Raw genomic sequence first — 22,997 nt, 5'->3', positions numbered from 1 at the left:
TTGTTCTGATTGTCACTGAAGGCTGGGGTGTTTGTGGGGGGCAGGTGCCTTGGCAGAAACTCAATGAATTTAAAAACCATTTGCATTTAGTTTAAGAAATTGAGCAGGGGACGAAACTCTGCTCCCATTCAGAGCTGTCAACCTTCCTTTTTTTGCATTGGGAAATGGCCATAGCTGTCAACTTTCCCTTTTTTTGCAATGGGAAACGGCGCTGGAATAAGGGAATTTCCCGCAAAAAAAAGGGAAAGTTGACAGCTATGCCATGTATATCCAAAGGGCTGAAATACTGAATGTTGACCATGTTGTTTAAGAGTGTAGAAAGACAAGCTTGCCAGAGACAGCAAGCATAGCTTGTGCACATTGGATCCCTATGTGAAGACAAATCTAAAAGAGCCACTGTGAAAGAATGCTTTGATTTCCAAGTAAAAGAATCAACTTTCTTTGTGAATAATCAAAGCCTTTATATTAATGCTTCACTTAAAGGCATTTTGGATCGGCAAATGTAACTTAATTGCAGGAAAAGTCTTGGATGGAATCTGTGACCGCATTTCACTGAAGATCATTTCATTTTTCCTTTCATTATACAATGCGGGATTCATTTAAAACGATCCAGCACACCAGCTAGAATTCATTTTCTGCCCTGCATTCCATCAGCAGTTATTGATACACGCTCTTTCTGCACAACAGTTTGACAGTGTTCTGCTCCTTATGGCAGCAATTCCCACACTGTGTGCCAGAGCGCATTGTCTGCTGCAAGTGAACAACCAGCATGGCAGGAAATGGAGTTAAAGGAACCCAGCAGCACCAAGGACCAACTAAGGAAGAGTTTGCCTGTTGTGCCTCTGCACGATTACTCAACACCTTGTCTACTTTTACTCATCCATCGGAAGAAATAGGTAATTCTGCTAATCCAGCATGCACTCAGCAATCTCAGGGCCACTTCAAATGTATAGGCAGGTGCTGTGTTGAAGCAAGAAACAGATTCTCTGAAATGGCACACTTTTGCCCCTTTCCCCACAATCATCTCCCCTTAACCCCCCTCCCCCCAAAAAATCACTGATCACACCTTTGTCCACTGACATGTAGTGCAAAAGCATGAATCAAAGGCACAGATTCTCACAGATCCTTAGAATTTTTACAAGGGATCGATTCCCCTCCAGACCATCATCAAACCATAGGTCACCTCTGCGCATGCAGATGTGTTGGCGGTAATTTTGTTGTCACAATATGTAAAAAAATAATGAACATCCATGAGGATCCACGCTGTGGATCTGTGCTTTTGTAACTTGCACTGGTGCAACCTACCGTAGTAAGTTGTGATTTGACAGCTGTCTTGTGGGGGACCATGTGTGAAATGCAAGTGGGTCCTTTTCATGATCCAGCTTTTGTCCACAGACCCTGTGGAAAAGTTAAGTGTTTTTTGTCTCTGCCTGCCTGGGGTGAGTGGAGACTGACTGGGAAGAGAGAAGCAAAGAGGAAGGGGAGGCACAACCCTCTCTTGCAATTAAAAATATGTCCATGGGCCCAAAAGGGTTGGTGACCCCTGCTTTGTGGTGCAAGAGTAAATTGTGTCTAAAATTGTGTTTTAGTTTACAAATGCAGTGTACCTTGGCTAGCCAAAGTTCCAGGTCCTCTGTCCTTTGAATTTTTATTTAAACATCCCTGTTCCCCTCGATCCCCCTTCTGCAAAGGATCTGGGTTCTTAGGTACACACCTCTGCAAATGAAGGGCTAACTCCAGGATTTTAACCCAGACTCCATCCTCCTAGTCTCTAAAATCCAAACTCCCCCAAACCTATGATGAGATCAGAGATGGGCCTTTAATGGGAATCAAGGGAAATGACAGGTGCCTGACACACTGCCTGAATGGACACATTCCTTGCAGGTTTGAGGAATTTCATTTATTATCCCAGTGCTTAGCATTCATTCCAGCCAGCAGGGGTGAGGGAACAATGGCCATGTTTACCCACAGCAGGAGGGGGCTTACCTTTCCTTTGTGTCTTCAAAATGCAGCACAGAATGAAACTCCCCTAAGGGCAACCTGATTAAGATCTGTGGAAAATGCCCACCGCATATGGACTTCTTGCCCTAATCTAATCTGTAAGGTCTTTTTTTTTCTCCTTTTTTAAAGAACCTCAGGCAATCGGGACAATCATTTTAAAGCCACCTTCTGTTGCTTTAATTTAAAGGCCTGTAAATGGGACTAGTTAACTGTAGTCATTCCTCTATAATTCACACAGTGCCAGGCCATAATACATGTGCCCCCAACATTTAACAGGGAAAAGGTGGGGATCATCTTGCATGCTGCTCAAAACATTAATCCTCATGGATCCCTGTGGTTTTCACATGCTATGACAACCTCTCCTTACACACTGGAGAACATTGTACACAATCAAAACAAAATTTAAAAAAAAATTCTTTCCAGTAGCACCTTAGAGACCAACTAAGTTTGTTCTTGGTATGAGCTTTCATGTGCATGCACACTTTTTCAGATACAGACTGTACACAATCATGTACAGTCATGCACATGCTGGACAAAGCTTGTGACTGCTTGAATTAATGAAACAGTTTGTCCTGCAGTGGCTTCTGGGGTTAACAGCCCAGTGCCATGCATCTTTGCTCAGAAACGAACTCCCCAGTGTTAATGGCTACTGAATAAGTGTGGAAGAACTGCTGCTAACATCACCACAATCTTGGCACGTCTGCTTAGAAGTAGGTTTCCCTCGGTGTTCTGTGGGGCTTGCTCTCAGGTAAGTGAGTGAGTGAATGATTGCAGCCCTAGTCTGTTAGGAAACAACAGAATCAGAATTGTAGAGGGGGGAAGATATCCTGGGGGTCATCTAGTCCAACCCACTGCAATGCAGGAATCTCAACGAAATAATCCATGACAGGCGGCCATCCAACCTCTGCTTTAAAACCTGCAAGGAAGGAGAGTCTCCCAGCTCCTAAGGGAGTCAGTTCCATCTCATTTCATGTAACTCGTGCGTAGGCAAACTAAAGCCCGGGAGCCGGAGCTGGCCCAATCGCCTTCTAAATCCGGCCCACAAACGGTCCAGGAATCAGCATGTTTTTACATGAGTAGAATGTGTCATTTTATTTAAAATGCATCTCTGGGTTATTTGTGGAGCATAGGAATTCGTTCACTTCATAGATGGATGGATAGATAGATAGATAGATAGATAGATAGATAGATAGATAGATAGATAGATAGTCCGGCCCCCCACAAGGTCTGAGGGACAGTGGACCGGCCCCCTGCGGATAAAGTTTGCTGACGCCTGATGTAACCTGAATCTATTGGTTCAGGTCCTACCCTCGGGAGCAGGAGAAAACAAGCTTGCTCCAGCTTCCATGGGACAGGCCTGGAGATATTTGAATCATATCTCCTCAGTCTCTTTTCCAGGCTAAACACACCCAACTCCCTCAGCCGTTCCTCATAAGGCTGGGTTTCCAGACCCTTGACCAGCTCGGTTGCCTTCCTCTGCACACATTCATTTCCTCTTTTAAAGCTTAGAAAGGCTTTGTAGAACGTTGCATCTCAAAATCCATCTGCATGTTAAAGAACATCTCTATATGGATAGGCAGTTACCGGGTATATGGACTGGTGGGCTGGTAGCAGGAACATCACACAAAACCTCCACGTTAAAAAGGCACCCACAAATACCTTCCCAAGATCAGGGCAGTAAAATTACCTTTCCAAACAGGGATTGTTGGAGCACACCTTTCACGTTGACTCTTATGAAGCTGAGGAAATAAATATATTGGTTTTTGTTTAATGGTATTGGCTAGGCTTGTCCACTGGCCAAGAAAAAGAAACTCTGGCCTAGTTTGATTTAGTACCTTGAACAACAAAATGAATTGAGCAAAAATAATTCCTTTGAGTAGGCATTATCTAGTTCTGATCCTTGCAACAACCCTGTAGTTTTTTTTTGGCCTGCCTGCTTGCCCGAGTATACTTATGTAGTATATATTCTTGCTTAGTATTCTTGTGTTGCATATTGTGTAGATGGAGGAACTGGGGCTGAGATAGGGTAGCTTGCCTAAGGCTCCCAAGTGAGTTTGTGGCGCAGACAAGATTTGAACGGTGAAATTCCTGATCCATCTCTGTGTTCATCGGCATATTGGCCTAACCACACTTCAGAATGTCTGTCTAGGGGGGTCCTCGCATAATGACTAGGGAGTGACAGTGCTGCTGACCTTGCCCCCCAAGCTCACGTGGTTTCCTTGCTCTCCTCCTGCCAACATGCATGCTTTGAGCCTCTCTCTGCAGAGGAAAATCCGACCTTGCGAGTTGGAGTTGCATTATCACATTTATTATTTAATTTTTGTTGTTGTTGTTCAGTCGTTCAGTTGTGTCCGACTCTTCGTGACCCCATGGACCAGAGCACACCAGGCACGCCTATCCTTCACTGCCTCTCGCAGTTTGGCCAACTCATGTTAGTAGCTTCGAGAACACTGCACTGTCCAACCATCTCATCCTCTGTCGTCCCCCTCTCCTGTCCCTCCATCTTTCCAACATCAGGGTCTCTTTCTAGGGAGTCTTCTTTCTCATGAGGGGCCAAAGTACTGGAGCCTCAACTTCAGGATCTGTCCTTCTAGTGAGCACTCAGGGCTGATTTCTTTAAGAATGGATAGGTGTGATCTTCTTGCAGTCCCTGGGACTCTCAAGAGTCTCCTCCAGCACCATAATTCAAAAGCATCAATTCTTCAGCGATCAGCCTCTTATGGTCCAGCTCTCACTTCTGTACATTACTACTGGGCAAACCATAGCTTTAACTATACGGGCCTTTGTCGGCAAGGTGATGTCTCTGCTTTTTAAGATGCTGTCTAGGTTTGTCATTGCTTTTCTCCCAAGAAGCAGGTGTCTTCTAATTTTGTGACTGCTGTCACCATCTGCAGTGATCGTGGAACCCAAGAAAGTGAAATCTCTCACTGCCTCCATTTCTTCCCCTTCTATTTGCCAGGAGGTGATGGGACCAGTGGCCATGATCTTAGTTTTTTTGATGTTGAGCTTCATTATTTAATTTAGTCACACACAAAAAAATTCCTTCCAGTATCTGAAGAAGTGTGCATGCATGCGAAGTCTCATACCAAGAACAAACTTAGTTGGTCTTTAAGGTGCTACTGGATGGAATTTTTTTATTTTTTTTATTTTGTTTCGACTATGGCAGACCAACACGGCTACCTACCTGTATTTGATTTAGAATAAGCAAAAGTCATTATTTAACGTTTTACGTGCAACTCAAAAGAGCAGAAAAAACATTCTTTTTCTTCAAACAAGCCTATAAAAGATGCTCTGCCCCCCCTTCCCACTTAACCATACGAAATAGTTGTATGTTATGTCCCTCCAGGGCCTTCTGGGGAACTGTACCACTGCGGCCACCACAAATGTCAGCAAAAAAAAGCAAAATACAATAGCTCACCACAGTGCAAATGTTAAGAACGAATATCATTTTAATGAATAAATTGCAAAACGAATGGATTTCTTAACAAAAATTAATGAAATAAAGACCAAAATTGGGAGTGGAGGCATTCTTGCACGCTACCAGCACAGATTCCTCTGACGAAGGCCTGTTTCTAGCATTTGCACAATTAATTAAGACTGTGTGCATTTGATTGCAGGCATATTCTTCTCCAAGCAAGGGCTTTGTTTTCCATTTGTCTAGTTGGATCCTCAGCGTGATATCATTCCGTGTGGGAAAGAAGCTAATAAAAACAAGCCAACCAGCACGCCATTTGTTTTCTAGCAACTGTTGTAAATGCAGTTTTATTTGTACAGTAGAGGGACTAATACATCCAGTGTGCTGTGTAATATCTAAGTATGCACTCACTTTATTTCCTGGAAGGCTTATATGACAACACACAGAAGATTAGAGGAGGTGGAACAGGAGCTGGGCGAATTGCTGATCTGCAAATGCAAACCTTGTACTGTATTGTTGCTTAACAGTAAATGTAGACAACAAACCTGAATCAGTTTCACACCAAGCTGCTACCACTGTCCCCAAAGAATTCCAGGAATTCATGAAGGGTCCTGGAAATTTCTCTGTTGGTTTGGTGAGAGCCTGTAATTTTGTCACAATTGAGTGCAGGAAGTGCAATATTCCAAGGATCTGTATGAGGACCAGTGTTTTCTAGCTTGTTCATACACGATCAGGAGCGGAAAGGTGCCAAATTATTCACAGTCTTAAAAGCAAAAAAAGGGATTGCGAGGAGCTCCAAAAGGGTTTCATTTAACTAGAGGAGCAGGCACTAAAATGGCAAATGCAGTTATTCAGGTCCAAACTGATGGGGTACAAACTGGTAGTAACTGACCAAAAGAGAGCAATTTTAGGGTCCTGGTGGATAACTGGATGGAAATGTTGACCCAGTGAGCACCAGCAGAAAAAGGCAAATTCCATGTTCAGAAAAATTAGAGGGGGGAATGAAAATAAAGCTGTCAACATCATAGTACACAAACCTGTGGTGCAGCCGCACTGGGAATACTGTGTATATTTCTGGTCACTGCAGCGTTTAGTTCTACCAATCATGGCTGAACTGGCTGGTCAAGAGGACTGCAGGCAGCTGGTATCTGCACATCATTTCCTTTCCACAGAGACAACCTATTGGCTATGTGAACTGCAGCATGACAACATTTAAGGGACCGCCTCTCCTGGTATGTCCCGTGTAGGACCTTAAGGTCCTCAAATAATAACTTTTTGGAGGTCCGAGCCATAAGGATGTTAGGTTGGCCTCAGCTAGGGCCAGGGCCTTCTCAGTACTGGCCCCGATTTGGTGGAACGGTCTATCACAAGAGACCAGGGCCCTGCGGGATTTGGTATCTTTCCGCAGGGCCTGTAAGACGGAGCTGTTCCACCTGACTTTTGGGGTGGTTTCAGCTTAACCCTGATGCTGCATTCTTTTATTGTGTGATTGGTGGGCTATTTAAAATGAGGCTGCAGTCTAAATGGAATTTTAAATTGTATTTCAATCTGTATTCTAATGAATTGTTTTTATGTTTTGTTGTGATTTTATTGGTGTTAGCCGCCTCGAGCCCGGTTTTGGCGGGGAAGGGGGGGTACAAATAAAATTTATTATTATTATTATTATTATTATTATTATTATTATTATTATTATTATATTATTCCTTGCAAAGCTATTACTGTATAGAGAGAGAAAAAATGTGGAATTCTGAGTAGCGTATGAAATCTGTACAGTCGTACCTTGGTTGTCGAATGCCTTGGTACTTGTACGTTTCGGCTCCCGAACAATTGAAACCCGGAAGTGAGAGTTCCGGTTTTCGAACGTTTCCTTGGAAGCCTGCGCAATCGGAAGCTGTGCCTTGGTTTCCAAACATTTCGGAAGTCGAACGGACTTCCGGATTGCATTCTGTTCGAAAACCAAGGTACGACTGTATTGTTTCTTGTATTAATTCCTTTTTGTTAGGGTGTGTAAACCACTTTGAGATTTCTGTTGAAATGCAAAGTGGTACGCGCATTAATTAAATACATAATTATTTAATGATTGTACAAAATCTAGTGGTTCAATTACAGTCCGCCATTCAGCAGACCAGCAGCCTGCTTCATAGTGCTTGTTTGTGGTCCCACTTTATTCTGAGGGAGACAACATTAGTCTGCTCTTGAATTAAAGATGGATTTATTTTCCCTGATCTTTTTCCTAGTATATAATTCAAGTTTAACCACGTTTCCACTCAGCTGCTGCTTCATACTTTTGAAAAAGCTTAATATCCACTTACCAGATTTTGGAAGAGAAAACATAGCGGTTTCTGGCTAATTGCTTCCATACTGGTAAAAGCCAAGTACATTCCGACTGTTAACAGAATAAACTTTCATTTCTGCAGAGCAACGAGAGAGGCAGCCCTGTTATCAATACTATAGTACTAGTCCAGATCAAGTAAGGCGATGGAAGTGGAAAGGCTTGTTGCAAAAAAAATCAAAACACAAATCCCTTTTTAAGATCAATGCTAGTTACAGACACTTTCCTTAGCTACTCCTTTGCTTAAGGGGCAGCCAAATCGACTAGACTTTGTCACAATGACTTCACTGTGGACGAAGCGAAGAAAAATGACTTCAAAGAAAGACAGACTTTAGAAAATGAAATGGTGGGACCTTGTTTTGTAAGCATTGGAAGCCTGCCACTAGTTCCTGCCCCGCTTTAAAAGAGTAATATACATGATAGATAGTGGCCAAAGAATTGGTGCTTTGAATTATGGTGCTGGAGGAGACTCTTGAGAGTCCCATGGACTGCAAAAAGATCATACTTATCCATCCTTAAAGAAATCAGCCCTGAGTGCTCACTGGAAGGACAGATCCTGAAGTACTTTGGCCACCTCATGAGAAGAGAAGACTCCCTAGAAAAGACCCTGATGTTAGGAAAGATGGAGGGCACAAGGAGAAGGGGACGGCAGAGGATGAGATGGTTGGACGGTGTTCTCAGAGGCTACCAACATGAGTCTGACCAAACTGCGGGAGGCAGTGAAAGATAGGTGTGCCTAGCTTGCTCTGGTCCATGGGGTCACAAAGAGTCGGACAGAACTGAACGACGAACAACAACAAGATAGTGGCTACATGTACAACCTTTGCTTAATAAGCCTTACTTTTTTGGTAAAGTAAATCATTGTAAAATTGCTTCAAACATGGACTAACAGCAGGGTGCCATTTCCAAATGTACATTTCAACAATTCTGACTCTCTATTGTGCTAATAATGTAAATGTGCAAAGACAAACAATGAACAGCCCTGTCTTTTACATGTGTACTCATAATAAAGTCCCGCTGTGTTAAATGCACCTAACTGATAGTTAAGTGTGCATAGGTTTGTGACTTGGTGGCCTGTATTTTAACTCAACAGTTTTTAATGCTTGGTGGGTTTGAGATGTTATAACAGGATATAAGGAAGAAAGCAGTCTCTTAAGTTATGCTGACTCTAACTGATTTGCTGTAGTGTGCTTTAAAAAAAAGTACAACAGCTGGAGGACTAAGGAGATCAAATACAGTAGTACCTCGGGTTACAAAAACCTTGGGTTACAGACTCCACTAACCCAGAATAGTACCTCGGCTTAAGAACTTTGCTTCAGGATGAGAACAGAAATTGTGTGGCAGCGGTGTGGCAGCAGTGGGAGGCCCATTAGCTAAAGTGGTACCTCAGGTAAGAATAGTTTCAGGTTAAGAAGGGACCACCAGAACGAATTAAGTTCTTAACCCAAGGTAAGGTAAAGGGACCCCTGACCATTAAGTCCAGTCATGTCCAACTTGGGTTGCGGCACTCATCTCGCGTTACTGGCCGAGGGAGCTGGCGTACAGCTTCCGGGTCATATGGCCAGCATGACAAAGCCGCTTCTGGTGAACCAAAGCAGCGCACGGAAACACCGTTTACCTTCCCGCCAGAGCGGTACCTATTTATCTACTTGCACTTTGACGTGCTTTCGAACTGCTAGGTGGGCAGAGCTGGGACCGGAGCAACGGGAGCTCACCCCATCGCGGGGATTCGAACCGCCGACCTTCTGACCAGCAAACCCTAGGCTCTGTGGTTTAACCCTATGATCATTAGTTGGTACACATCAGTGAGGAAACACATGCTCCAAACACAGCTGGAGGGGTAGTGTTGTTAGGCTGAAGTTTTGTTGCTGGTTGTTCTTTAAAAGTCTGCGAAAGACTGAACGCACACTGTGCAAACTACTGTCTAACAAACAAACAGAAGGAAATATTTACAGATAAGAAAAACTTTCGGTTTTTGCAAAGTAACCTCTTTCAAGCCGTGATGAAAGAAAGTGATGAGACAAGCAAGGTGGGTACAGAGCAATAAGCACAGCTTCCTTACGCAGGCTCATTGATGGTGGCACTCTCATCTTGGTGATCTACACATACTGTATGTGTAAAAGACAGAGTTTGACCCAAGCTTCTCTGGCTAGACTACCTGCACCGCAGATCTCCTTTGATAAGATAAGATAAGATGAGATGAGATAAGATAAGATTTCTTTATTGTCATTGTACAAGTACAATGAAATTGGATGCCATCCCATAAAAAACAAAACAAAACAAAAAGCACAATTTCAGCCACACATACACATAGGAGCCCCTATTTTAACAATGGTTTTATTTTATTTTATTATTTTTTTTTTACTTTATTACATCTATACAAAAGAAAAAAGAACATTGGAAAAACAAACAAACAAACAATAACCAAAGAATAGCAATGTTTAAAGATTACATGTTAAATTCTTCCTAAAAAACCACAAAATGCATTCAATTAATGCCTTCCTATATTCCCAATAATTCAGTTGTAAATAATACAAAGCAAAACTAACATCCAATTCCATATTTCATATAAATCATTCTATTAACCTTTAGTAATACTTTTCTTTCTTCCTTTCTTCTGTCCATACTTGTCTATTTCTACTATCTGTTACTTCCCCTTCCCTTACGGCTTCCACTTGTCTTCATCCCAGGTTGTCAGTCTATCTCTTCTAGTTTACTACTTTGGTACTGTTGTGTAATCCTTCTATTTTATTTTCTTGTATTTTCCTTGCTAACTTTAGCTCCCAATACAGAGTGCTTAGAAAGTGGAGCCAGCATTTCACAGTGGGGATTTTAACAATGGTTTAAGCCCTTTCTTCGCGGATGCGGCAAGCTAGCTGGATGTCTTTGGGCATGATGGTGACCCGCTTTGGCGTGGATGGCGCACACATCAGTACTTCGAAAAGGCCCATCAAATAAGCCTCGCTGGCGTCCTGCAGGGCCATCACTGCCGACGCTCTGGAAGTGCAGCCAGTCTCGAAATCCTGTGCAATCTCCCGCTGGGAAGGGCAGCTTGCGAATCAGCAGCTAAATGGTTGGCTTCTGGTAGCGACGAATCTCCCACAGGGCGACAGTCCCAGATGCTGCTTGGACCACATCTGGGCCCTGAAGTTGTTTTCTTCCTCTCCCCTCCATTTCTCTCTCTCTCTTCTTATAACTCTCAGAGAAGGAGATGCTGCAATGAGCCCTGGAAACAGGGTTTGCATCATCGGCAAAATAATACATTCATATCGAAATGATCGAAACTTCCTCAGATATGTAAAAAGAAAAAGGGGTGGGGGAGAGGAAGGGGGGAAAACCATTTGGTTCAGCCGCTTGTGTTCAAACCGGTTTGGCCTTCCAGAATCTGAATATGGGTAAGAGCTGAAATGTTACTAATTGTCCCACTTACTGCCTTTGAGTCACAGAAAACTAGGAAGAATTATGTGGGGATGTGCTTGCGTACTCAGCTTGAATTTATGACACAAGAGAAAATGCATGCACAGACCTCTGCAAAGACATGTCTATGTGAATAATCTGTATTTGGGTCATGTACAGTGCAAGATGTACCTTCTGAAATTTTGGCTTGAGTCAGACAAATCTTTACCTGCTGCTGCAAAGGAATACTAAGAAGCTGTTTGTGTATAAGAGCCTCGTTCTGGGTGGGTTTGTTTATTTTTTGTTTTTTTGGTCTTTGTAATTGGCATATGGCTTTTGTATACTACTTTATTGAAGGATATCCTATGCAAGGCAGAATGGATTGGGTAAGGTTGAAAATAAAACCACCATATAAAAATCCATCCTAGGGCTCAGTTGCCCATTCCAGACACATCATCTGAACTCCCATAGCAGGGCAGTAATGGCACTCTGCTGCATGGGGGAACTGTCCAATGGTGCAGTTAGATAATTTTACCCTCTATACATAGGATTCTTACCTGGGGGACTCTTTAGATGGCAATATGTATTACTTCAAATTGTGGTAAGCCAAACCTGCTGCATTCTGGAGGGGCCTCCTCCTCAAGGCAGGGTGAATTAGCCACTTTTTTGGATTCCCAGGTAAGGGTTTTGGGGTACAGTAATACAGCAACATGTCCCTGTGTTGCCTCAGGTGGCAAAATGGGACAGAATGCCTCTGCTACAACTCATTTTGCTGTGTGGGGCTCTGGACCTTAGTTCCAAAGTCCTACCCTGACAACACCACTGGAACTGTCCCCTTCGGAAATATATGGTGCTTGACCTGATATGATCTGGAAGTTTAATCTCTGGTGGTTCATTCACACTACACATCAAGGACGCAGGTGGCACTTTGGTCTAAACCACTGAGCCTCTTGGGCTTGCCGATCAGAAGGTCATTGGTTCGAATCCCCACGACAGGGTGAGCTCCCGTTGCTCGGTCCCAGCTCCTGCCAACCTAGCAGTTTGAAAGCACACCAGTGCGAGTAGATAAATAGGGTACCGCTGTGGCGGGAAGGTAAACGGCCTTTCCATGTGCTCTGGTTTCCGTCACGGTGTTCCATTGTGCCAGAAGCAGTTTAGTCCTGCTGGCCACATGACCCGGAAAGCTGTCTGCGGACAAACGCCAGTTCCCTCGGCCTGAAAGCAAGCTGAACGTCGCAACCCCATAGTCGCCTTTGACTGGACTTAACCGTCCAGGGGTCCTTTACCTTTTGCCTTTACTTACACACCATCACCGAGGAACATGTCTATTTGGGCTAGCCTTCAAAAATACAGGGAGGGGAGAACTACAATAAAATGAGAACAGCCTGACATCTCATCGTGGCCTTTTGTCTTCTGTGTCAACTGAGCAAGTTGCCCACCTCAGGTAAGAGATTGGGATACTGTTACAGGGCAGGGAACTGTTGGTACAGGTAACTGAGCTTGCTCTGTGTTTGTATTTGAGGGACAGAAAGAGAAAATGGGGCTGTGTGCAATTAAAGCATATGCATGGGATTCCACTGTTAGGAAATGGGTCTATGGATGCATCATGAAGCATGCTTGTTATGTGGACGCATATTCAGTCCAGTGAGATTCGCTTCCAGATAAGTGTGTAAAGAAAGGATTGCAGCCAATGTAGATGTGGAGAATGTTCCCTGATAATGTGTGGGTTCCTTCAGGCCTTGGGAAAATGGGAAGCAGCACAGACCCACTAATCCAGTTAATTCAGTATTGTCTACACAGATGGACACCAACTCTTATCTGAAACTCTGGAATCTTACCCAGCCAGCCTCACCTGAAGATGCCACGGACTTATCTTGGGACCTTGGTGCATGTAAAGCACTTACTCCAACTTCTTCTTCCCTTCATAAGATTTGGGTGTTCTGAGCTCCATTAGTTATTGCAAGCATGGATCTAGCCATGCTGTTGAGATTAGGAGCGGCCTCACAGATGTGGAAATGATGGTGCTGTTCCTTAGTTGCACCACAGAGCATTTTGAAGGTGAATTTTCTAGAAAAGAATGTTGTTTGGCTTGCTTGCATGAGCCATTGGGGAGGACGCCGAAATGCCTGGTTTCTATGCTCTGACCCTCATCTAATTTTGATTTAGGGGCCCGCCCACTGATTCTCTTTCCCCCCACAAGAGATCACCCCTGATCATGAAATTAGCCTATGGTATTGGCATTTCTGGGTGTCCAAAGAAATGAGTACTGATACCATTCGCTCTTGACAAAATTGCTATTTTTATACCAGAAAGGGGGGGGGGGGATAAGTTGGCATAGGGTGCAATATTCCACCCTTTATTTTATTTTATTTTACAATAATTTCAAGTTGCAACCCTAAACCCATTTTCCAGGACACAAATCCTATTCAATTTAATGGGATTCCCTTTTGAGTAAATTGGTGTATGAGCGCATTCTTAACCTCTCAAAAACAGTTTTCAGCACAAGGCAGTGCATATGTACTTTGACTGGACTTAACTGTCCAGGGGTCCTTTAACCCTTACTCCCCTTTTTTTAACTTGGCTGTAAGTCCCATTGAGCTCAATGGATCTTATCCCTTGCAAGTGTGCTCAGAATTACAGCCTTTCATTTGGTTTTGTTTCTGTTTTTTCCATTTGATAGTTCACCTCACCCCTAGACATGTTGCCTTTAATAGGGAATAATGTTACCACACACAATGTTACTGCACAGTCAAGGAAGGAAAATGTATTTTCATGAAAGCGTGGTGTGGATCCCTTTCATGAGCGTGATTTGTAGATGCTTCTCCCAGTGGTACCATTTTAGAAAGGCAGTTCCAGATTGCACATCTGCGCCTTAGCAATTTTGCACTTCAGCTCCTTGGATCCATATTAGTGCCTTCTCTTCCACAGATGTACAGAACAAGTGAAGTCAAACGGGAGGCCAAAGGCCGCCGACTACTGATACTACATAAGGGAGATATTATTTTTTCCATTTCTTTAGATCACATAAGTGCTTAGCTCAGCAGGATTGAATAGTCCCAATATAGATCCATGAAAAACAGCACAACCCTATACTTGTCTCTCAGAAGTAAGTTCACTTAAGTTCAACAGGGCTTGCTCCCAGATAACTGGGTACAGTATATGCTTGCACCCTAAGAGTCATCTAAATGTTAAAGCATGGCCAATAAAAGGATTTTAAGCTGATTAAGCACCAGTATTTTAACCAGATCATCAATTCGCTTTAAACAGGCATATTTCATATTTCCTTTTCTCATTCCATATTAAAGTACATTCCCACCAACAGGGCCTAAAGCTATAAGCGTCTACAATTAAGATTGACTTCCACTATGAAGCAACTAGCTTTTAATTAAACTGTTGAGATCAGTAGATTAACAAGCTACATCAATCAGACTTCAAGTTAATCAGATTCAATCAGTTTCCAACTGATGAATCAAGATTCCATTGATCAATCTACCAATTTAATCAATTAAGGCCAGAAGCCTTAAGGCCACTGAACTGAGTAGGACTTACTTTGAGTAGTTGTGTAAAGGCTCTGTCAGGCTCCGGATCATTTCCTTGCCTCCATCATTTATTTAAGCTTTTCTAGAATGTCTCACCTTCATGACACAATAATAATTACTGGAATTTATAATGGAAATGCACCTCCTGAATGCTATATAACCATAACAGTGCTGTTTTGCAAATGGGGGACTGAGGCCAAGAGATCCTAGACAGAACCTTTTGCTGAGGTGATATACATACATACATACATACATACATACATACATACATACATACATACAGGTGAAACTCGAAAAATTAGAATATCGTGGAAAAGTCCATTTATGTAAGCAATTGTTTTCATTAGCTACTGGAGTTTAATATATGAGATAGACTCATGACATGCAAAGCGAGATATGTCAAGCCTTTGTTTGTTATAATTGTGATGATTATGGCATACAGCTGATGAAAACCCCAAAGTTGAAATTGTTAATTTGGGGTTTTCATCAGCTGTACGCCATATCATCACAATTATAACAAATAAAGGCTTGACATATCTCGCTTTGCATGTCATGAGTCTATCTCATATACTAGTTTCATCTTTTAAGTTGAATTACTGAAAGAAACGAACCTTTCCACGATATTCTAATTTTCGAGTTTCACCTGTACATACATACAATATTTTTTATTAAAGATTTCTTAGTTTACAAAATACGTGCGTTGTCTTTTTTTTTCCAAGTTGCCAATTGTGCTGAGGTGATATTTGAAGTGGGGCCTGTACATCTTACTCTCGCTAGCACATCGCAAGACCTCTCACAACAAATCTGAAAGGTAAATTATTTACAGCCTGAGGGCCTTTCTTGGGAGCTCACCAGCATGAGAACTGAGCACCTCAAGGCTAAACTTGGCCTTTTTTGTGATCCCCACCCCACCCTTACCTAATAGATTAGGAGTCTGTGGAATGCAATGACCAGAGATTTCCAAGTACCGTAACTGTATGCATCATGTACCTATCTTCAAACATTTCCCCTCCTCCTGCAGATTCTCCTTTTCTCTCCTCCCTAATATTGGAGTGTCTTGTGGTTGGCCATCAGTGACTAAGCACCCAGCAGGCAGAGATCATTCACACAGTTTCAGATTGCAATGCTTCCCCTTAACTGGAACAAACCCTTCTTTCCTCCTCTTGCTGCCGAGCTGGCCCAAAGTCACCCAGTGGGGATTTGACCCCTCGCCTCCCAAATCCTAGTCCAACGCTCTCTTTTTTTCCTAGTCTAGCTCTCCATCACTATGCTATACCAGCTCTCCAACATGTTGCAGGTGCAGAAATTGCCACCCAGCACCCAGTCCACTTTGGTAGTACTATTGCAGCTTTTAATATCGGAGGCTCATTCACCTGGGCACACACCCCCCCCCTGGCCAGGACAGCCTCCATGCAAAGGGATAAACGGCAGAAATCGGGACATCAGAAACTGGCTATTCTTCTTAAACAAAGGGAGACTCCAGTTAAAACTGCTAGACTATCAACAGGTTTGACGGTGCTCATCTAGGGCTTAACTGGAACAAAGGCTTTTTAGCCCTGCTAGGTTTTTTCCCCTGTCCTTACAAGGCTTCTTTTTGTCCCATAGCAAAGGTGTTAAATTAGCATAACAAAAGATAAATTATCAGCTGAAGACCCTCTTGTGGGTTAAGCATCTGTAACTTGCATACATCTTAGCTTTAAGCAAAAATGTCTACTTCTTGCATTTCATAGATCCAGTGTTTACAACACCCTCCCCGCTCTTCGTTATATGCATATGTATAGATGAAAGCTTAATTAAGCTAGCCAGTTTTATGCTGCCACAAGATTGAGTTTCTCTATTTCTTATAAAACTGCCTTCTCTTTTACTTCCCTTGTCTTTCTTCTTTTGCAGATTGATCTTGAAGGTATCCTTAAGCAAGCCCTCTTGAAATCTTGTCCTCCTCCCCCCTCAATTGTTTCCTTCTACTTTAATTGCATGGCATGCCCTCAAGGAGCTTCATAAACCCAGCTCCTTTTTATCTCTAACTAGACAAGATTGTCAGGTCCTTGGCTGGCCACAAACCTGGGTTGATGCACCTACATGTTCTGCAGGCTTCTTAAAAGAGTGATAACACATGTGAATCGCCTCAAATACTTGAGAGGTGCTCCCAAAGTGTGAACTGCTGTATTACATTCATTGCACACTGTCATATTAGATACAGGTAGGTAGCTTTGTTGTTCTGCCATAGTCAAAACAAAATAAAAAATAAAAAATTCTTTCCAGTAGCACTTTAGAGACCAACTAAGTTCGTTGGCCACCTCATGAGAAGAGAAGACTCCCTGGAAAAGACCCTGATGTTGGGAAAGATGGAGGGCACAAGGAGAAGGGGACGACAGAGGATGAGATGGTTGGACAGTGTTCTCGAAGCTACTAACATGAATTTGGCCAAACTGCGAGAGGCAGTGAAGGATAGGCGTGCCTGGCGTGCTCTGGTCCATGGGGTCACGAAGAGTCGGACACGACTGAACGACTGAACAACAACAACAAGTTCGTCATTGGTATGAGCTTTCTTGTGCATGCACACTTCTTCAGGTGTTTTGTCATATTAGAGTAGGGTTACCAGACGTCCCCGTTTCCCAGGGACAGTCCCCAGATTTACAAATCTGTCCCCTGACAAAATCCATCTACGGAATGCCCCCGGATTTCATTTTATGTCCCTGCATTTATGTTTTAAGTGTTGTAGATTTATTAGTAGGGAATGAATGTTGCGTTATTGGTTCAACGGGGCACGACACATCATATGGGGACTTCCGGCAAGACAAAATGGTGGGTGTCACAGCAGCTAGCAGCTCCTGAAGCCAGCCAGAGCCAACTGCGCTACCAGGCTAGCTCCGGTCTGCTGAGACTGCCACTACTGCTGCCACTACCAAAGGGGAACCAGGGACACCCGGCGCGTCAACTGGGGGAGCCAATGACACACACACCCGTGTCCCAAATTGATCCGGGAGTGATAGCACCCAGCCGACTGCCCAGTGGCACTACGGGGCCAGGAAAACCCCCGGAACCAACGCAAAAGGAAAGGGGAGAGGAGGAGGTAGGAGAACATCGGAAGGGCAAGGACACGTGGCTGAGCCCAGGCCCGACCTGAGCCTACCCCTACCTCTACCTCCACGGCAGCTAGTGCTCCAAGAGAGCAGGCCAGGGCCCAGAGGAAGGCTATGTGACAGAGGAGACCACAGAATAAAATATATTACTTAATTTTTTTAAAATAGCTTTTTTCCTCTCTCTTTTTTAAAGTGTCCCCGGATTCATTGAAAAAAATCTGGTAACCCTATATTACAGACCGACAATTTCACCCTGGCCTACCTTACAGGATTGTTTTGAGGATAAAATGGGGGGCTTCTCCCCACTTGGTTTTAATTTATCTATGTGTTGTTTGTTTGTTTGTAATTTGTTTGGGTTGCCTTGGGCAAGGTAAGAGACCAACAAATTTATTTAAATATAATAATACCTTGAACTCCCTGGAGGAAAAGTAGCATCCAAATGTATTATTAGAGGTAGCAGCAAGAAGTAGTGATAACAACAACAACAACAATAGTTTTTGTAACACTAATTTATTTTGTCCTGCTGTCATCTCTGATTAAATGGAACCAGCAATTTTCTGAAGTGCAGAACTCTCTAAAACCTGGACAGAGAGACCATCAAGGTATATTTGTATGACACATCATGCACAATCATATCTCTTCCATAAAATAACCTTGCCAGAAATCCCACTGACCTCTACACACACAGAGCGCGCACTCCTACTCTACACATAATGCAAGTGACTTCCATGTCCAGGACAGACTCAACTGTTAGTTACAAATATCACTCTCGTGCTTAAATTCAAGTTTTCACTACAGACCGACTAGCTCCTGCTCAGAAACTCTAGTGGCAAAAGCCTAATCTTGCTGAGCCACATGCCACTAATATAGTGGTAAAAAAGTGTGGTCTTGGGCTTGCTGATCATTAGGTTGGTGGTTTGAATCCCGTGACAGAGTGAGCTCCCGTTGCTCTGTCCCAGCTCCTGCCAACCTAGCAGTTCGAAAGCACACCAATTGCAAGTAGATAAATAAGTATCACCGCGGCGGGAAGGTAAACGGCATTTCCATGCGCTCTGGCACTCATCACGGTCCTCTGTGCACCAGTAGCGGTTTAGTCACGCTGGCCACGTGACCGGGAAAAGCTGTCTGTGGACAAACACCGGCTTCCTTGGCCTGAAAGCGAGATGAGTGCCACACCCCATAGTCACCTTTGACTGGACCTTAACCATCCAGGTGTCCTTTACCTTTACCTTTTAATACAGTGGTTTTCAAATGGCGTGGTGTGACACACTGGTGTGGCAGGAGAGGGTGGCAAGAGTGGTGGGCTGAAACAAGGACGATCAATGAAACATTTAAACACTTTAGGATAGTGTGATTTTATTTTTAACTTGCAGAATATGGATAGGCATCTTTTCAAAATGAAGCAAGAGCAGCAAGTGATACTGAGGGCAATCCTACCGTAGCTGTATTTCTTATCAATATAATGTATTTCTTATTGATAAGACCATTCGGTGTGGTGCGAGCAAATTTTTATTCTTAAAGTGTGGCCCGGAGAAAAAAAAAACCTGAGAGCACCCTTCCTTATTAATCCTATCCCAAGGCTGGATGTTCTGGTTAACGCATGAGGCTGCAGAAACAGGAGAATCACACAAGTCACAATAGTGCTGCCACCACTGAGCCACCACTGAGCCTCTACGCAAGCGGACATTTCGCCTTCCAGCAACCATTCAAAAATACTGTATTGAGTTATTCCACATTGAAAGCAAACATCACACCATTTAACCCTAGCTTAGGAACTTTCCATTAAACGCATCTGATTTTTGCCCCATCGGGCTCGGGCTCCTGTTACATACGGTGGTGAGAGAGACCCGAGGGGCAACCCACTCCGGCGTAAGCCCTTTTTGGATCGCCCCCGGCCGGCTCCTGCTCCGTGCCCGTTCCAAATCCGAGAGGGGCTTGCGTCCCCAAGAGCGCGCACTCCCCCCATGGTGACGCTCACCGCTTGTTTGCTGCCTGCGCTCAATTCCAGAATTTAGTGCTGCTATTTTCGAAAAAGAACAGCTCGGATTTGGCCTTTCATCGCCCCGGCCTCTTCAGGCCAGCTGTTCCCCTTTGCGCGCAGGAGCCATTGCGCTCCGGAGTCTGGAAAGGGAATTGGTGGAGCGGAGGGAGTGCGTGGTAGCAGTTAGTTAGCGGCAGAGAGCGGTGTGGGGGAAAGCAAGCGGCTGGGGGTGTGTGAGAAAGTGGGTGGGGTGCTTTGGGGCAGCGCCCCGAGAAACGTGCCCAAGCTCAACAGCTTGTTTCACTCCCCTCCGGCCGTGCGCCTTGCAGGCCTGCCGAGCAGCGCACTGGCCGCCACCCGTGGGGCGGGGCGCGCTGGCCGGGCCCGTGGGCGTTCCCGCCCGGCAGAGCCGGCCCCTCATCTGGGCGGAGGCGATGAAATAGAGGCGGGAGGGCGGGCTCACGGACGGGGCTGGCCCGGCGGAGCGACCTCAGCCAGGTAGAGCGAGCTTGGGAGCCTCATGCGCGCTGCTGTCGGGCTGGAGTGAGAGAGGCGAGGCTCCATTCCGTGCGTCCTGCCGCTTTCGCGCCGAGGCGCGCCTTCCGCATGGCTACGCGGGTGCTGAGCATGAGCGCCCGCCTGGGGCCCGAGGAACCCGTCTTCGCGCAGCTCAAGCCCGTGCTGGGCGGCCGGGAAGCCGCGCAGTTCCCGGGGCAGGGTCCCGAGGAGCTCAAGCAGCAGCAACCGGGCGCAGGAGCCAGGATCCCCAGCGAGGAGATGGCGCAGGTAAGCCCAGGGCGCGGTTAATCAGGAGTGGAGCCTCCTCGGCATCTTTCCCCATCGGCATTAAATTATTTAATATTTTGCCTCTGAACACGGGCAGAGTGCAGCTCGTGGAGACACGATTCTCGGATCGTGGGCTTTCTCGAGCCCCCTGCCCCCCCCCCCCGGTTTGGAGCGCGCTGGGTGCGCCTCGGCGCTGGCTCGCTATGGGTGTGTTTGGGGCAGGGAGCCAACTCGGGCTCTCCAAGGTGCGGGGTGCCGCTCGGCTGGCCTCGCCTTTGCCCCGTCCTAGGTGGACACGGTTCCTTTTTTGTCGCTTTATTGGGGGGGCTCTTGGCGTTTAAGGGCGAAACCTCGGGCAGCGCGTAGTTCCCGAGAGAACTCCGCTTGTTAACGACCCGCGATTACTGAACGCGCGTTTCCTCTGTGTGAACGGCGGGGCTTTCCACGCCGCTGCGATCGAAGGCGCGGCGTAAGACACGCGTCTTGCTCTTAACGTGTGCATAGGGGAGGAAGTTGCGAGGCTCGTTTGCAAGGAGCCAGTTATTCCGGAGCCTTTTTCTGCAGCGTAGGTGAAGGGCCGCTGTTTCTCTGGGCGGTGCCGGGGAAAAGTCAGGCGGCAACTTCGCCGAGCCCCGCCAAGCCTAGACGGCGGCGGCGGCGGCGGCGGCGGCTTTGGCAGTTCTTTAGGAACTCGCGGACTTCACAGTTTCCCCATGCCATTCCTCCCTGGAGCAGATGTGTTGACCCATCTCCACCAAACAGAGCCAGCAGCTGCCCTTCGAGGAGGACGCCCCGTCCCTCTCCCAGGCCCAGGGCACCCGCTTCCTTCCCCAGGCACCCTTGGGATCCGGGTTGCCGCCCTACCTAGCGAGCCAGTTGGTGCCAGGCTCTCCACACTTCGCCCTTAGAGTGAGTGGGAGTTACGCAGCACCCACGCACCCACCCACTGGCAGCAGAGAGCCCTGGGGCTGATCCAGTGCCCAGGCAGCAAGTGGGTGAAGGGGTGGGCGGAGGGGGGGGGAAGAGAGAGAGAAACTGGCCCGGGCAGTTGTGTTGAAAGCTACAGCTGCCACCTTAACGCACTTGCTCAGCAGCCGAATTAGAGTCGCTGCCTGTCCCTCTCGCCCACGCACGGTCATTTTAGATGGGGCGAGAGGGAGAAAGGGCAGCGGGGGGGGGAGAGAAAGAGAGAGAGAGAGAGAGAGAGAGAAGGAAGAGAGAAGGTCTGGGACTTTTTCTCGTCCCAGAAAACCGGCTGGAAACGGATCCACATGCAAACAGCTGGAAGAGCTAAAACGGGAAAGCACAAACCGCTGGCATATTATAATTTTTTTTTTTTTGTAGGAACGCAACCGGTTTTAATTTGCAACTATTTCTAGCCCTGGGTTGTTCTTATTTGAGCGTTTTCTCCTACGTTTTTATCCTTTTGCAAGCTTTCTTTAAAAAGAAAAAAAAAGCCCAAATGTCAGTGGATATAATGAGTGGAAAAAGCCTCAAGTGGGTCTAAACAAAGCAATGCTTCTTCTCCCTCTCTCTCTTTCTTTCTTTCTTTCTTTCTTTCTTTCTCTCTCTTTCCCTCCCCCCCAATCTCCAGCCCGAGTGTGTGCTGGAATATTGGTTTTAATTGATTTGCACAAGGATCTTATTTATTAGAATGTCGCAATCCCCCGAAAGGTGGGTGGGAGGAGCGATGGAGGAAAATACCTAGCAAATAAATGAAGGCAGCCCGGTTTCAGCGATACTCCCTCTCCCCCCCCTTCCTCCCCCCCCCCCCAAGAATAGTGTTTCTGTCATCAAAGCAAGCTCCGTTGGGGTTGTAAACAAGAGCTGGAAAAAAGTCGCCTGGCATGTTGGTGCAGATCTCGATCGGAGACAAGAGGGCTGCTGTTCCTCCTCTCTGGTGAGGGCTTTTTGGTGGTGACCGTGGCTTCAGAGAGGCTCTGAAAATAAACTTGTTTGCCCAGTGTTCCTCTGGTCAGCAGACCCTCACTTTGGGGAGGTATGGAAGGGTTCTGGCATGAATGGACTCCTTACAGAGCAAGGGGGAATTCAGCATTTACTCACTGGAGGGTACATGATAAATGTTTTACTGGTGACTCTGCTTGTAATGTATCGGGCTGCGTCCACCCACGGATCCCCTAACACTGCTAAACTAGGCAAAAGATTCCCTTTCTTTTTCCCTCGCACGCTCCCTCCCTGCTGGTAATTAAAGATCTCCTCAAGGACAGGGATGTTTGCCGATGGATATGGTTTTATAGGCTGACTCAGGTTGAGAAACCTTTGCTCTCCAGTCGGGCTGGGTGGCAAATGCATATGCAGGAAGGGGGTCTGTAACAAATGTGCGTCTTTAGGGTTGTGCAAATGGCATTCGATTTGCATTTGAATCTGATAGCTCCTGTTTTAAGGTCTCTTCCCCTGTGAAGTCAGGCAGCCTTCATTGAAAAATAGGGACTTGGATTTAGGT

The 22,997-nt window shown here is 45.5% G+C and overlaps 1 protein-coding gene across 1 annotated transcript in view; it reads left to right on the top strand.

Moving 5' to 3' along the window:
- The first annotated feature begins 20,238 nt into the window (after positions 1 to 20,238).
- The window catches only part of KLF5 (Kruppel like factor 5), a 33,005-nt gene continuing 30,246 nt past the window's right edge, over positions 20,239 to 22,997 (top strand). Inside the window, exon 1 of the mRNA XM_033147974.1 lies at positions 20,239 to 20,533. Coding sequence (XP_033003865.1) covers positions 20,354 to 20,533 — 180 coding nt within the window. The 5' untranslated portion in view covers positions 20,239 to 20,353. The remainder of the gene's footprint in view (positions 20,534 to 22,997) is intronic.

Source organism: Lacerta agilis, chromosome 4, assembly GCF_009819535.1.
Source record: "Lacerta agilis isolate rLacAgi1 chromosome 4, rLacAgi1.pri, whole genome shotgun sequence".
Lineage (NCBI taxonomy): Eukaryota > Metazoa > Chordata > Lepidosauria > Squamata > Lacertidae > Lacerta > Lacerta agilis.
Note: the sequence above shows the minus strand (reverse complement) of the source record. Positions and strands in the feature narration are given on the sequence as shown.